We start from the raw sequence: 14544 nt of genomic DNA on the forward strand, positions 1-14544 counted from the left end.
CTTGATGACTGATTATGTTGTGACCTTTGCAATTTGCGTGGAGGCAGTCGCCTCTTTAGTCCAGGATGCCTCTTTGTGTTGGCTGAATCAATATTTGGAGCAGTGTGCTCGTCCTCAGGGGCATAAGTGCACACACACACTTCCAGTCACTCTACCACGCCTGAGAACATTGTAAAATTTGAAAGTGCCCGCATGCTTTCTCTTCTGTCTCCCTGACGACTGCTTCGAGTCACCTTTATTCATCTATACAGAGATGCCGTCTTTTCGAGTGTCACTCTTCATTTTGGCGTCATCCTACTGCTTCACTTTAACATCGTGCAGGCCAACAGGTATGTTTTGGACACTGGTCATTTATGGTATTGTTTTTGTTTTGATGCACTTGTGGTTTGGCCTAAATTCTTCTGATCAGTCCTGAACAAGAGTGCTTATCCAAATTTACTTACTGGCCACAGAAAAGGATCTCATCGTTTAAGTTCACCCCAATAATAAGTAATAAAAATTTGAAGTTTAGAGCAGTGATTCAGCTCACAGACCGCAACTAATGTGTTTTGTATAACTATCAATGCCAGCGACATATAGTGACAGGCAGTACAATGAAATCCTCTTCCTATAGAGGGGAGAAAGTATAATTAACCCGCGTACCCATTTCCTTCCCTTAAGACAAATAATAATAGCTGAGTTGTCGTGGGCAGTAGGCGGGGCTTCAATCTAGTTTTATTGGGGGTGGGAGCGGGGGCTTAAATGTGTCTATATTTCTTGTTTGCAATCTTGTCAAGGAGTTTCATGAATGGTTGATACGTCACATATTTTCATTTAAAAAAGCGGATAAATAAACATATGACGAAGCGTATGCGTCAATAGTATTCAAATGGAATAATGCCCAGTGAGCTCGAAACAGCTCTGCACTTGCTAATTTGGTTCATTGACTCTATGTTGTGATAGCTAAATATCCCCAATGTCTGTATGTCGGTCTGTCATGTCTATCTATAGAGTGAACAAGTTGGTCGCACATGTGCTTCACATTTCGGAAGTGACTATAAGAGGTGGTGATAGATTAAAACGCATCCTGACAAATTTGGCCTCGAGTACTGTATACTGTATTATTGCTGTAGAAACAGAACTCCGTTGAAAACCCAACTGCCCCTAGGCCCACCCCGACCCTTGGATAGTCCAATAATTGCATTACTTTTTGTGCAATGACTTGCATTCTACACTGTCAGGTGGCCACCTACGGAGTATGGACAACTTCATCCATGCAGTGCAACAGGTTGAAGAGTTCAACCCGGGCGTGTCACCCTTGGAGCTGGTTAGGGCCTTGCGCAGGACCGCTGGTCATGATGACGCCATGACTATCCATTACCTGGGTGCTTCAAATACCCTCAGCGATGCCGCAGAGCTCGAGACCACCATCCTAAACGCCTCATCCTTCAGCTTTTTTGACAAGGCAGTCCACCACATTGTGACGGACAGTGGCGAGGAGCGAGGGGTGACGCTCACCCCGGACGGCACCACGGTCGCCCTGGCACCATTACTGCTGGGGATCGAATCCGGACTCAAAGCCAAGCTAGAGACGACCTCAGCCATCGGACTCTTTCCTCTCACCTTGGGAAGGACACTTGGGTTATCCTTCCTCAGCCTTCAGGACATCCCGGTGTCCTTTCGCCTGGGGCCTGACGGGTGCTGGGACAGCGTGGAACGCCCCAAGGTGTTCAGATTGTCTTGGCCTCCCACCCTGGCCACTGACGCAGTTATCAATGGGGGTATGGATGGAGTAATACTGGGCACGGACATCAGCCAACTACCCATATCTGAAGAGCCACATGCTCTTAGTGAGATCCTAAAAGAATACTATAGTTTTACACTGCATGCAAACCAGAGTCTTGATACATTGTCCAGACATGTTAGTCCAAGGCGAAGGGAGATTTCTCGATCTATTTTGGAGCCCCTTGACCTTCAGAAGGAGGTGATGGACACACTCAAACTGGTCTGGAGGTTGGAGAAGACAGAGTGGATCGCTTTTGACACTGGAGTCAACAAGTCGGTGAAGGAAGGACTAAGGGCATTTGTGCACAAGTACTGGGGTAAGTCACAACACTATCCCTTCATTTCAAACCTTACCACTAAACTCAATTTAAACCCAACCTAAAACCTTAACGTTGACCAAACGCTAAATTGACTTTGACTTACTCCTCAAGGTTAACCTGACCCTAGCTCAATTGTTGGACAAGATAGTGGGCATCAACCCATCAACAGTAGCCTAACTGCGGCTTCATGCTAAATTCATCCTAACCCCTACTACAACCCGAATCCCCAACCTTAACCCTGACTTCGAAACTTAACCCGAACCATAACACTAAACCTACCCCTAATTTTAATCCTGGCCCTCAACATAACCCAAAGAGTAAAAGTTCAGACCTCCATATAAGCCAAATCTAATCGACTGAACACCAATTTTTTTTTTTAAATATTAGCTCCCCACCTTCTGCAACATCGTACCTCACAATGTTAAGAAAAATGAAGCCCAAGACACAAATGACCTTTTGCTGCAGATTGTCCTCAAATCATCTCTCGCTGCCAGTGGAGGGCAAAGGCTCACAAGGGAACACCCATGCCGCTATCTTTACCCCTCCAGTTTCTCTACATTCACCACACCTATGAGCCCTCGAGGCCCTGTCTGTCCTTTCCAGAGTGTTCCCAAAACATGAGAGCCATGCAGCACTTCCACCAGAAAGTCCGCAACTGGAGCGACATTGGATACAGGTGACACGTTTTAACCAACTGCTTATTTTCATTACAATTTACAATGCTGAATTGTCTTAAAATTCCTCAAAGACAGTTGGAATTTCTGAGAAAAATCTGTTGGGTGAGGAATACCCCGCCACCCCCACTAGACTGTTATGAGAAATTAAGCATACAGCGTCTATTTCTTGTAGAAAGTATAGTACAGTATATAGCCAAGTCAGAAATGAAATGCTTTGCATTCAGCTAGCGCACTGTCATTAGCATATAGCTGGTAACGTATCCCCGATGACAAACGGGGGCATCCATTTTCATTCCAAGCAGTCTACATTAAACACACCTGCTCTGTCCTGTCAGCTTTGTGGTGGGCTCGGACGGTTACATCTACGAAGGCCGTGGTTGGAACCACATTGGCACGCACACGCGAGGACACAACAGCCTCGGACTCGGCGTATCTATCATCGGCAACTACACTTCCACACTTCCATCGCGTCACGCCATGGACCTTCTACGGCATCGCTTGACGCGCTGCGCTGTGGACGGAGGGAAGCTTGTGGCCAATTACACCATTCATGGCCACAGGCAGGTGGTCAACTACACTTCCTGTCCCGGAGATGCGCTCTTTTCTGAAATAACACACTGGGACCATTTCAGACACTGAGTCCTCCATATTGTGCATAAAATACCATCCTGCACAATGTCATATTTAAACTCTAGAAGGCATGCTCATCATAATGAAAACATTTTCACCGCATGTGATTCGCATTTAGTTGGCATTTTGTTAGTGAGATCACTTTTGAATTTTGTAAGTCTCAATCAAACATCTGTAATCGTAAAACACGTGTTTTTCCCCCCGAAATATCATTTCCATTTTAATTTGCTACAGATTAATGATTGCAAACTTCGTCGATTACATTTTTCAATATATAAAGTAACAATATTTGTAAATTGCTCACTGCGCGATTGTTTCCAGATAACAGCATTAGATGCAAGAGCTGAATGTACGCAATTTTCAAAATGATCGGACAGACAAAATCATAAAGACTATAAGGCTCAGACTCGGGTCAATTAGTGTAGCCTAGCATTCAAAGCATACTCGGTGAAGCAGAATTTAGATGTTATGCTGCACGCGAATTAAATGAGCTACCAACAGAATTGAAAGCCCCGAGTATAAATGCTTTTCAAGCCATGTGAAAGCTTTACGTTTTTTTTCCTCCCCATACTGTTTAATATTCTTATTGTTTAATTATTTTAAAACCCTCTCAGGGCAGGTGTTGTAGATTTGTAACAACCAGGTACCTTTACTTGTTACAAGAACTTAATTTGAGCCTGAGAGGGTTAATTAAAATCAATTTCACAAAGAGCTACTTATTTCCTGTCAATGTTTTAAATATTTTTTTAAGTCTTCTGTTCATGTGTTCTCACATGAACATTCTTCATTTCCCTCTACTTTTGGATGTAGTTAGCTGTTGTGTTTTGAAATGCTTTTAGGTTTTGTGTCTTTGGTTCTGTGAAGCACAATAAGTTTCCTTGTTTATGAAATGTAAAATGCAAATAAAGCTACCTTGCCTATGACGACTAACCAGCTGTTATTAATATCATCGTTCATAAAATACTTTTTTACATTTGCATCTTGCAATAATTGTCATGTACACAATCTGTTCTGTCTGAGAGCGTCCTCAATCACTCCCATTTGTCTGAAACACAAACAATGACTACAACGCACTCGGTTTCGAAGATTATCGTGCTTAGAGTGCCACCCAGTTACACAAACAAATGAGGACATGAAGATATTTGGATTGCTCATTGTTAAGGTGGGGCAATGTCTCACACCCTAAAAGGAAAGTAAATTAATTCTTATGAAACATCGCATTGTAAAAAAACAATTTAGCTTTTTTTTTCTCGCAAATGATCTTTTTCCAACTCATTTCTCTTTTCATACTTTTTATTCACAGAATGTTTCAATTGCTCTTTCACAAATCGGCATGTTTGCTTTAAATGACAACATAATCCAACAGTATGGTTGTCAAATGTAAAAAACGTCAATGCCATATTGACATTTGTGGTATTTTTGCTACTTTTCATGTAAGGTTAGTAGTCTGACTTCATTCTCCTAAAATGTTTTTCTTTTCATATTGACTTTATTTTGAAGTAACATAGCATTTTCTAACATGTATAAATATACTGTATATATATACACACACAGATACATACATGCACGCACACACATGTACATATATATACAGGTATACTCTATACATATCTACATATATATATATATATAAACACACACACACATAATATATTTTATATAAATACACAGTATTTATACTGTATATATATATACACACACACACAATTAGAACCTTTTTCTAGCAACGTAATTTAAATCTTAAATCTTGTGGTTATGTTTCCATTCTTGTAATATTTTCACTAACTGTAGAAGTATGACTTTCCCCATAAGATCATAAATAATATTTTTCATATTATTCACTGTAAAGTTTGACTATTCAGGATTACTGTCATTAAAAAAAATTAAGCTATAGCTGACAGTAAGTACGTACATATCTTCTCTGCTGAAGGGAAAGTACAAGGATCACAACATTTGAATCAGCCATTGGCCATAAACATTCGGGAAATCCCCATGGGGAACTGGGTGAAAAGAGGAGTGAACAAGTAAACACCTAAACAAAGGAAGTAAGAAGTAATACAGAAAGCACTAACTATATAAGGGAATCGAGGAAAAGAAAACCGATGGAACACTGGCTGGCAGGCAGTCATCATCGTCAAGACGCAGGTATGTACTGTATCTCTCTCCCTGTTCGACATCACAATCGAACAACATTCAAAACGGCTTGCTCAGACATTTGTCGAACTAGAAAGAAAAACTCGAAGTTGGTGTTTCATTTCTTCCTTGATGGTTGAACTGGCATTTTACACTCAACATCGAAGCAATTAAAACGTCAATTTTTGAATATTTCCCCTTCTTACTTTCGGTTTTTCTCTGCTGGTTTGGCTCGTTTCTTGAAATGATAAAAATCATTGGGCCAAACAGTCTGACAGCTCCGCGCTGCGCAGCACTACGGCTCACTAGGAAAGGCGAAACTCTTTCCCAAAACTGCTCACGCATGCTTCAAAACTTCCTTTACCATGTAAATTGTCATTTACCATGTCATTTGATTTGATTTTACATGATGCAGTGAAACGAAACTAGTCTCTTTCCGCCTGGAGGGGTTCGCACATTGACGAAGACGATGGGTGAGTGTGTCTCTTTTCTTTCGCCTCTTGTGAGCGAACGATGTTGATGATAAATCACGTGAACACATTTCAATTTGCACGTTTAGGTTACGGGGACATCATGAAGGTTGACACAAGCGGAGCATCCATGAAAACGGCGGGTCAAGACGGGCTGACATACGCCGGTAAACAGCCGCGTTTCCTGCCTTGATTTCGAAATGGAGGGCCAGTTGAGACAAGATCTCAGTTTTGCCCTCACTCACTCACACACGGAAAAAAGATCCCCGTTGTGTCTTGAAATGACGAGGCACACACACGCGTTTTCTATTATGTATTAGACCGTCGAGTTCCGCCATTCACCTCGTGGGGGAGGGGCTTAGACATTCAGGTAACATTTCACACATGCGCAGTAGATGGCAATACAAAGTACGGGAAGTCAATGCGTCCAAACAACATACAAATCAATGATGGTTAATACACCACAAGCCCCCTCTTGTTTCTAACAGATGTAGTCAAAGGCGTAAAGGAAAAACAATGGCGTTCTGTGTTTGTTGCCATCGGCCTTTTCTGGACTGAAGCAATTTTTGCTGGCCCAAAACTAAAAGATTCCCCACCCACCCCTGGGTGGTGTCTCTCCTTGAAGGCGTGGCAGCATCCAACACCATGGCTCAAACGGATCTCGGCAGAATGAACAATTACAAGGCCATCATTCAGAGAGTAGGAGGGAATAAGGACATTGATCCTGCTATCATCGCTGGCATCATTTCCAGAGAGTCCAGAGCTGGAAACGTACTGGTGAATGGCTGGGGAGACAACGGCAACGCATGGGGACTCATGCAGGTTGGGAGCGCACGTTATAATAATGACATAGTAGAATGAGTTGGAAGTGATTTTCTGGTGTCCCAAGGTGTAGCCAGCCTCTCGCTCAAAGTCCGTTGACCCTAATGAGGACAAACTCGAAAGAAAATGAATGGATGTACAGTAATCCCTCAACTATCGCGGTTAATGGGGACCAAAACCACCCACAATAAACGAATATCCGCAAAGTAGCGTCCAATTAACATAAAAAGGTAAAAAAATATATATACAGTACTGTACTCCATTATCCAGCTGTCTTCGGGCAGTAGGCGGGGGACACCCTGAATCGGTTGTCAGCACACAGAAACGAACAACCATTCGCAGTCACACTCACACCTAGGGACAATTTAGAGCGTCCAATCAGCCTGCCACGCATGATTTTTTTGGAATGTGGGAGGAAACCGGAGCACCCGGAGAAAACCCACGCAGGCCCGGGGAGAACATGCAAACTCCACACAGGGAGGCCGGAGCTGGAATCGAACCCGGTACCTCTGCACTGTGAACCCGACATACTAATCACTGGACTACCGGGCCGCCATATTAAAATAATATATTTTTTTAATGTTTGAAAAAATCCACGATGCACTGAACCCGCGATAAACGAACCGCAAAGTAGCGGGGATCACTGAACTGTAAACCATTCGGAGTCCTAATGGGACATTCTGCTGCTCTCCTGTCTACTTGACTGAAATATGCGCAGGTTGATAAAAGGTATCACACTCCACAAGGCGGCTGGAATAGCGAGGAACACCTTAGCCAAGGCACAGACATCTTGATCAGTTTCATCAAGCAGATTAAGGGCAAGTTCCCAAACTGGACTGCAGAGCAGCAACTCAAAGGTTTGTTTGTTCACTCTTACTGACACATGCGCCATCTTTTGGTTCACCTCGGATTCAATTTTTGCAGGCGGGATAGCGGCCTACAACATTGGTGTCAGAGGTGTCCAAACATATGAGCGGATGGACGTAGGCACGACTGGAGACGACTACTCCAGTGACGTCGTCGCCAGAGCTCAGTGGTACAAAAGCCAAGGAGGCTTTTAGCTTGAAAACGATGCAATGAAGGAAAAGGCCTCATCAAGCCTGAATAAACACAAGTCACAGCAGCACTGTGTTTCCGTCTTGTTCTTTACTAAGTCTAACAAATTGTGAAAAGGAACTTTTCAATCGTGATGCTTCTCCAGACTTTTAGCACGGCGTCTTTCGGTTGTTGTTTTCAATGTGTAAAATGTTCCACGGGGTTTAATGCGGAAGATTGACAGGTTTAGGTCTAAACGTGGCTGGGGAAACTTTAGTACTCAAGGGCCACCATTTTTTTTTCTCAACAGACAAATGGTCAGGTTACTCATAGATGAGGATTTAATCTAAATGGCCAAATTTGAAATATTGACCACGACTACTACTAATAATGGCTTCACGCTTGTCGCCTGTTTAGCACGTCCGCCTCACAGTTCAGAGGTTGTAGGTTTGAAAATCATTTTTGGAATGACTTTCAACTCTTTCTTACACGGCTTAATTAAGCCAACGTAATGCATTGGCGGTTAAATAAGTGTCCATGATGTCAGACGTTTTCGAGGCGTAGTGTCCAAGTTTAGAGACAGAACAAATTGGGTCTGTACAAAATCTTTATTTGTTCAAAGGATCGAGGAAAAAACATGAAATGTATCCATTTTAAAAGAACAGTTGTATTAAACTGGCCAACTACATCCACTTTCTGCAATTCTTAGTATTGCATAGTGTACATGAAGTCTGCAAATTCTAGGCCAAGGTCATACCCAACTTAACCTCTCCGGTTTCAATTTGTGCTCCGGTGCATTTAGTCTTTCGAACCTGAAATAGTTGGGCCTCGTCTCCACGTCTGTGCCAATCCTCCGTTTCATTCCGAGTCTCCCAAGGATCCCGGTGGGGCGTGACCTGGTTTGTGTCAGCGGTGAGCACAGTGGTGCTGCCACAGGTCCACAGGCTCCTGGAAGCTGAAGAGGCAGCGAGGGCAGCGGTGGGGCCAGTCGCCTTGGTGCTTGCGGCTGTGCGTGATGAGGTTGGAACTCTGACTGAAGCCTCTGCCGCATATGTGACACACGTGGGGCTTCTCGCCTAAGATGCAAATCATCATCATCATCATCATCATCATCTGCCACAAAAATCCACTTATGGGACTTATCAGAGACCTCACGTATGACAATTAAAAAGACTAACTTCACAGGTCAGAGACCCACCCGTGTGTATGAAAGTGTGCTTCTTCATGTCCGACTTTTGGTGGAAGCGCTTGCTGCAGTACTGGCAGGCATAGGGCCGCGTGTCGGAATGTATGAGCAGGTGAGTGGACAGCGTGGAAGAGCGCTTGAACACTTTCCCACACACGCTGCAGCCAAATTCTCTGCCATTCTGACACAAAGAAAACACAACATTTAATGTCATTTTCTCATCCTGTTTGGTGACTGTGGTCTCATGTGCGCTTTTTATTTTAAGATCCTGTAAAGTGAATTCAGACATTTGTTTCTAAGTAGATCGATGATTTTAAGATACTTGCTGATAACGTGGTAAGATTGCGGAGTGCGTCATTTGTGAATATTGAACTCTTTTTCGCCGAATGAGTTTAAAACAGCGCTCAGTGGTGCACATGGACGAGCAGCTCCAGTTGCACCTCCCCGCGAGGTAATTTCTCTCGTCTCGACATGGAAAGCCCCACGACAACTTTTTGACATATACAATATAGTTGAGGATTAACCTTAGATTTGCAAGTGGCTGTATAGTGTTTCACACAGCTGACAAGGCACCAATTTCAAATCAACGTTGCCAATGCTTTCAAATTCCTGCGTACAACTACCAATTCTTACCTTGCCCTTGCAGGATTCACCATCTGTTGTGTACGATGCGATTCCATGACACTTGCATGTATGCCGCTTAAAGGTGGACAGATGGGTAAATGCCTGCAAAAAGAAAATGAAGAACACACATTAGCAAGCTGATGTTTACTAGTTGAATGTGTTTGTATTATCATGGGGAAATTGCCAACTTTGCCACAGAGTGGACACTCTTGCCCGGCAGAAATCGTCTTTGCGTCGTTACAGTCGCGCTGATCTAAGACGACCGTTCCTGATGATTTTTGGGTGTCTGAAGTCATGTGATGAGGAGTTCAGAAATACTATTTTAACATCTTAAAATTATGCTACTTAACTAAAATTCTGATGGCATTGATTACCTTCCAAACATTGGTTACCACAAACCGGCTGCAGTGAATCAAGGGCGACCGTGTCAACACCCTGTGGAGCAGCTGTGGCATCCCGCAGAGATGAGTCTCGGGGACTCCTTTCATTTTTGACTATGCCCATTCTCTGTTCTGACTGAAGGGGGCGCAGCCCTCCTCTCTTCACCAAGAAGGAACGAGGCATCACTCTGGAAGAAGGACAAGCCGACATTCATCCCAAATTCAATAACGCCGATTAACGAGACGGAATTCTGCAGTAAGAAATTAGCGGCAATTATATTGCCATCTTACGCTTACATTTGACAACAAAAAGTGTACTTTTTCCCCAGACAGGCTGCAGACTACTTGGAAAGGTATTTCCAGTCTTGTTGAATAACGACAATAACGGCATGCAGCATTTGATTTTGATAGCAGCGGAAAATCCATTTTGACAAGAAGTTCTGAGCTGCTTGCGGTAATATTCCACTACAGTGTGTCAGAGTAAATGAAGAACAAATGTGACAAAAAGGAGCATTATGACAGTATAAAAATAGTCTTGTACACATTCATCGATGATAACCGAATACTGCATACTGGAGTACTCCCAGGCCAAAATACTCCCCCTGCCCAAAAAAGTACTCCAAAGGCACTCTTCATTAATCATTGTAATTTTAACAATACAATTATAACATTACTATGAATAAAATTCAAAGATAAATTTCACACTCAGAAAAATAATTTTAATGGTAACACCAAAAAATAAAATGTGATTTTTTTCTAATTTTGTACTATATATGCTTTTTATTTATTTTTTTAGCTTTATTGATTATCTTGATGAACGCGAGTAAACAATTGCTGTGAAAACTTACCAGAAATGAAGGCCACCCCTGAAGCAATCCGGCACAAACTCATAAAATAAGCAAGTGAACCAAGGTAAAGTGAGGTCACGGTGTCTGGTGGATTCTAAAGCTCTCATGAGAAGGAAACGCTTTCATCTGTGACGTGACAACCGCACTGCTTCCTCACACCACCACCTACCTCACTGTGCACATTCCTGTCAAAGCAGAAATCTGGTCATTTACAAAAGCACAGTTAAGTGCATGTTGAAGATTCCACGAGCAATGTCTAAAACGGGGTACAAACATACCGAAAATCGGATCGATTTTTAGTTTTTTCCGTCCACTTCAAAGTCAACAAAGACCCGATTATTATTTTCAGCAATTATCCTGTGGTGTGGAGTGTGGGGTTTTTTTTCCCCCTCCCCGATCTTCTTGGATAACAGTAGGGGTCGATAATCCTAAATGTTCATCTGATGATCTTTTCGATGTTTACGAATTCGGCTAGTGCAGGTTTACAAATTAGCTTTGATTTTTTTTTTCCTTCGGCTCCAACCTTTATACTCTTTACATTTTCATGGAGTCTAGTTATTCTGTGGCACCATACTGCCTCACGCAGGTGAGTCTTGGGAATTCAACAGACATCTGGTTTGGGTGAGGGCACTAAAATCATCTTTCCCCATTGAAATGAATGGAAATGCCATTAATCTGTTCCAGCAGACCCAAAAAGACACTTTTTTTGTGTTATTTCATAAGAGAAAATAGCACTCTTCAGTATCGCACTTTGAGTGCAGATTTTTGTTTGAAAGAAAACAATTTCCCGAAACCCTCATATGACGGTTCAAACAAGGTATCCTGCACGTCTTCACCATGCGTGGGGTCGCGCACATTCTCAAAATTGGTGAAGATTTAGAAAACTGGCATGTCTGTAAATGGATTTTTAAATTTTTAGGTGTCATATCCGCATAAAAAGAAATTGATGGCTGGTCATGTGTGGACTCAATGTCACACAGTCTGGTGAAGGAAAGTGATGCAACTCGCTCAGCTTACTTTGCGATCGACATAAGTGGATTCGCTTGTTCTTTTATTATTGACCCAGCCATATCGTTAATTGAAATTTGGGGTATCAGAAGTATTTGGGATATCAGTACTCTGTATTGACACTGTTGTACTCAAGAGTGAATACTCGTACCGGTATCAGAGCGTTGTTGAACATCCCTCATTAAGTTTAACCAATTTCGGGATAGTTGTTGCGATTAAGATCACTTTAAAAAAAAAAACATACGCTCAAATTTCAAGATAGTTACTTCAATTGCTGTAATAAACAGAAAGCAGACAACAATGTGCCCTGGCAGGTCCACCGATAGTAGAGGGGTTGCCAGGGCTTTCATAGCAACTTGACTCTTCAAATGGTCAAGAATCAACAACCTTTTTTAAGCACTTTGTGATCAAATTTATATATGTTGTTGCTTTAATGGACATTGTGTAACAAGCATATCACAGTCATTTTTCCAAATTTTTAAATTAAAAAATCATTTTGCTGATTATCTTGGTGAATTGTGGGGGGGGGGGGGATAACTTTTGGAGCTGCAGCATTTTTTATTTCAAATTTTGGCAGTCTTCCAGACTCTGCGACCCCACCATCGCCTCCGCATATCGCCGCTCCATCACCAACGCCTTCACCGCTCTGGCCGTTGATGACATCGCAGACTGGGAGACTTTCAAATTAAAGGTCAACCAGTCTGCCCAGGACGTATTGGGAAGATCAAGATCTCTTCCCAAACAACCATGGATCTCACAGCCGAACCTCGACATCATTGACCGCCGCCGTGCTGCTCGCCTGCGCGGTGATATCACAGAGTACCGGAGGCTCAATGCAGCACGGAATGCGGCAATTGCAACTGACAGGGAGAGATACTGGGGAGAAGAGGCCGAACGCATGGAATCAGCAGCACAGCACAACGACCTTAGACAGGTCTTTCAAATGCTGCGCCAAGCCCGCATCGGACCACACATCAAGACCGCCCTCATGAAGGATGCCAGTGGAAATCGCATCACCACTGAAATAGACTGCCTTGAACTCTGGAAAGAGCACTTCAGCAACCTCCTTCATCACCCTCCAGTTCCCACCGACCTCCGTCTTGTCACTGCTGCCAACTCTACCACCCCCAACCCCAACTGCAAAACTGACCCAGTCACAATCGACGAGGTCAGAGCAGCAATAAAATCACTAAAAAAATCACAAGGCCCCTGGAATCTGTGCCATCACCGCAGAGCTACTCAAAGAAGGTGGTGACTCCATGGCCCAGTGGCTCACCCACATCAGTAACCAAGTGTGGGTGGCAGAACAGCCCCCCACAGACTGGACCCGAGGCATCATCCTGCCATTCTGGAAGCGGAAAGGCGACAAGCAACTCTGCAACAACTACAGAGGCATCTCACTGCTCTCCACACCCGCAAAACTGTTCACCCGGATCCTTCTCACCCGCGCCCTTCCCGCCATTCGAAGCCATCGCTGCCCCCAACAAGCTGGCTTCATGCCCAACCGGTCCACCATAGATCACATCTCAGCAGTTAGACTCATTGTTGAGAAGGTTAGAGAGTTTCGGAAGGACCAACATCTTTTTATTGCCTTCATAGATCTCAAAGCTGCCTTTGATACAGTCGACCACCTCTCTCTTTGGAACATTCTGAAATACCTTGGAGTGCCACCCAAAATAACCACATTGTTCCAGCGACTCTACAACAACTCAGAGAGCTGTGTTCGTGTGAATGGGAAGGACTCAGAGTGGTTCCCCATTAACAGCGGGGTCAGACAGGGCTGCGTGGCCGCTCCTGATCTATTTAACTGTGTCATTGACCACCTTATGATCCGAGTACGGGAGCAAGTCTCAGGCGTGTCGCTCGGCAACTTCCACCTGACCGACCTTGAATACGCTGATGACACCACCCTGTTCAGCAACTCCCTCCAACACCTCAGCAGTGCCCTCTCCATATACCAAACAGAAGCAGCAAAGCTGGGCCTCCAAGTAAGCTGGCAGAAAACCAAACTTATGTATATCGGTGACGGACCCAACCCCTCCCCCCTGATCTTTGGCACAGACGAAGTGCAATTTGTCAACTCCATCATCTACCTGGGCTCCACTATTACCAGCAGCGGCGATCTCAAGCCAGAGATTGACCGCAGACGCGCCCTCGCGGCCGCGGCAATGCAGTCACTGTGGCAGCCCCTCTGGCGCCACCACTCAGTGTCCCAAAAGACCAAGATACGCATTTATAACGCAGCAGTTCTTCCCATCCTCCTGTATGGTGCAGAATCCTGGCCATTAAACAAGACCCAGGCCAAGAGGATCGACGGCTTTGACAGCAGGTCACTAAGAACCATCTTGAACATCAGCTGGCACCTCCATGTTTCCAACTCAGACCTCCGAAAACATACCCTTCACCCCCCTGCATCCCGACTGGCCGCTCAGAGGCGCATCCGTTGGCTTGGTCATCTCCTCCGATTACCCCCGGAACACCCAACTCGTGCCATCTTCTCATTTGATCCAGCGACAGCCGGCTGGAAAAGGCCACGCGGCAGACCCCACACCAGATGGCTTGATGTCATCAGAGAAGATCTCAAACACCAGGGCCTTACCCTGGAGGATGCAGCGGACCTGGCCCATGACCGTGGTCATTGGCGGAC

General features: G+C 44.1%; 3 protein-coding genes across 4 annotated transcripts; 2 read left to right on the forward strand and 1 right to left on the reverse strand.

Annotated features, from left to right (window-relative positions):
• Positions 1-98: 98 nt before the first annotated feature.
• Positions 99-4321, forward strand: pglyrp2 (peptidoglycan recognition protein 2). Its single transcript, XM_052084101.1, has 4 exons — positions 99-329; positions 1221-2081; positions 2550-2760; positions 3097-4321. The coding sequence occupies exons 1-4, from the start codon at positions 254-256 to the stop codon at positions 3398-3400; spliced, it is 1452 nt and encodes a 483-aa protein (XP_051940061.1). The 5' UTR covers positions 99-253; the 3' UTR covers positions 3401-4321.
• Positions 4322-5369: 1048 nt separating this feature from the next.
• On the forward strand, positions 5370-7939 carry LOC127613193 (lysozyme g-like). The gene is made up of 6 exons (XM_052084135.1): positions 5370-5536; positions 5940-5997; positions 6084-6161; positions 6620-6816; positions 7535-7673; positions 7741-7939. Exons 2-6 carry the CDS (start codon positions 5994-5996, stop codon positions 7875-7877), a joined length of 555 nt encoding a protein of 184 aa, XP_051940095.1. The 5' UTR covers positions 5370-5536; positions 5940-5993; the 3' UTR covers positions 7878-7939.
• Positions 7940-8444: 505 nt separating this feature from the next.
• Positions 8445-11229, reverse strand: LOC127613188 (zinc finger protein Gfi-1b-like). Of its 2 annotated transcripts, XM_052084129.1 has the most exons (7): positions 11168-11229; positions 10890-11074; positions 10036-10229; positions 9850-9947; positions 9671-9763; positions 9050-9218; positions 8445-8927 (listed from the first exon to the last, which is right to left on the reverse strand). In XM_052084129.1, the coding sequence occupies exons 3-7, from the start codon at positions 10223-10225 to the stop codon at positions 8758-8760; spliced, it is 720 nt and encodes a 239-aa protein (XP_051940089.1). In that variant the 5' UTR covers positions 10226-10229; positions 10890-11074; positions 11168-11229; the 3' UTR covers positions 8445-8757. The 2 variants fall into 2 exon arrangements, with proteins under 2 accessions (XP_051940089.1, XP_051940090.1); XM_052084130.1 differs by lacking the exon at positions 9850-9947 and having other exon boundaries at positions 10890-11227.
• Between the last annotated feature and the right edge of the window lie 3315 nt (positions 11230-14544).

Source organism: Hippocampus zosterae, chromosome 13 (genome assembly GCF_025434085.1).
Source record: "Hippocampus zosterae strain Florida chromosome 13, ASM2543408v3, whole genome shotgun sequence".
Lineage (NCBI taxonomy): Eukaryota > Metazoa > Chordata > Actinopteri > Syngnathiformes > Syngnathidae > Hippocampus > Hippocampus zosterae.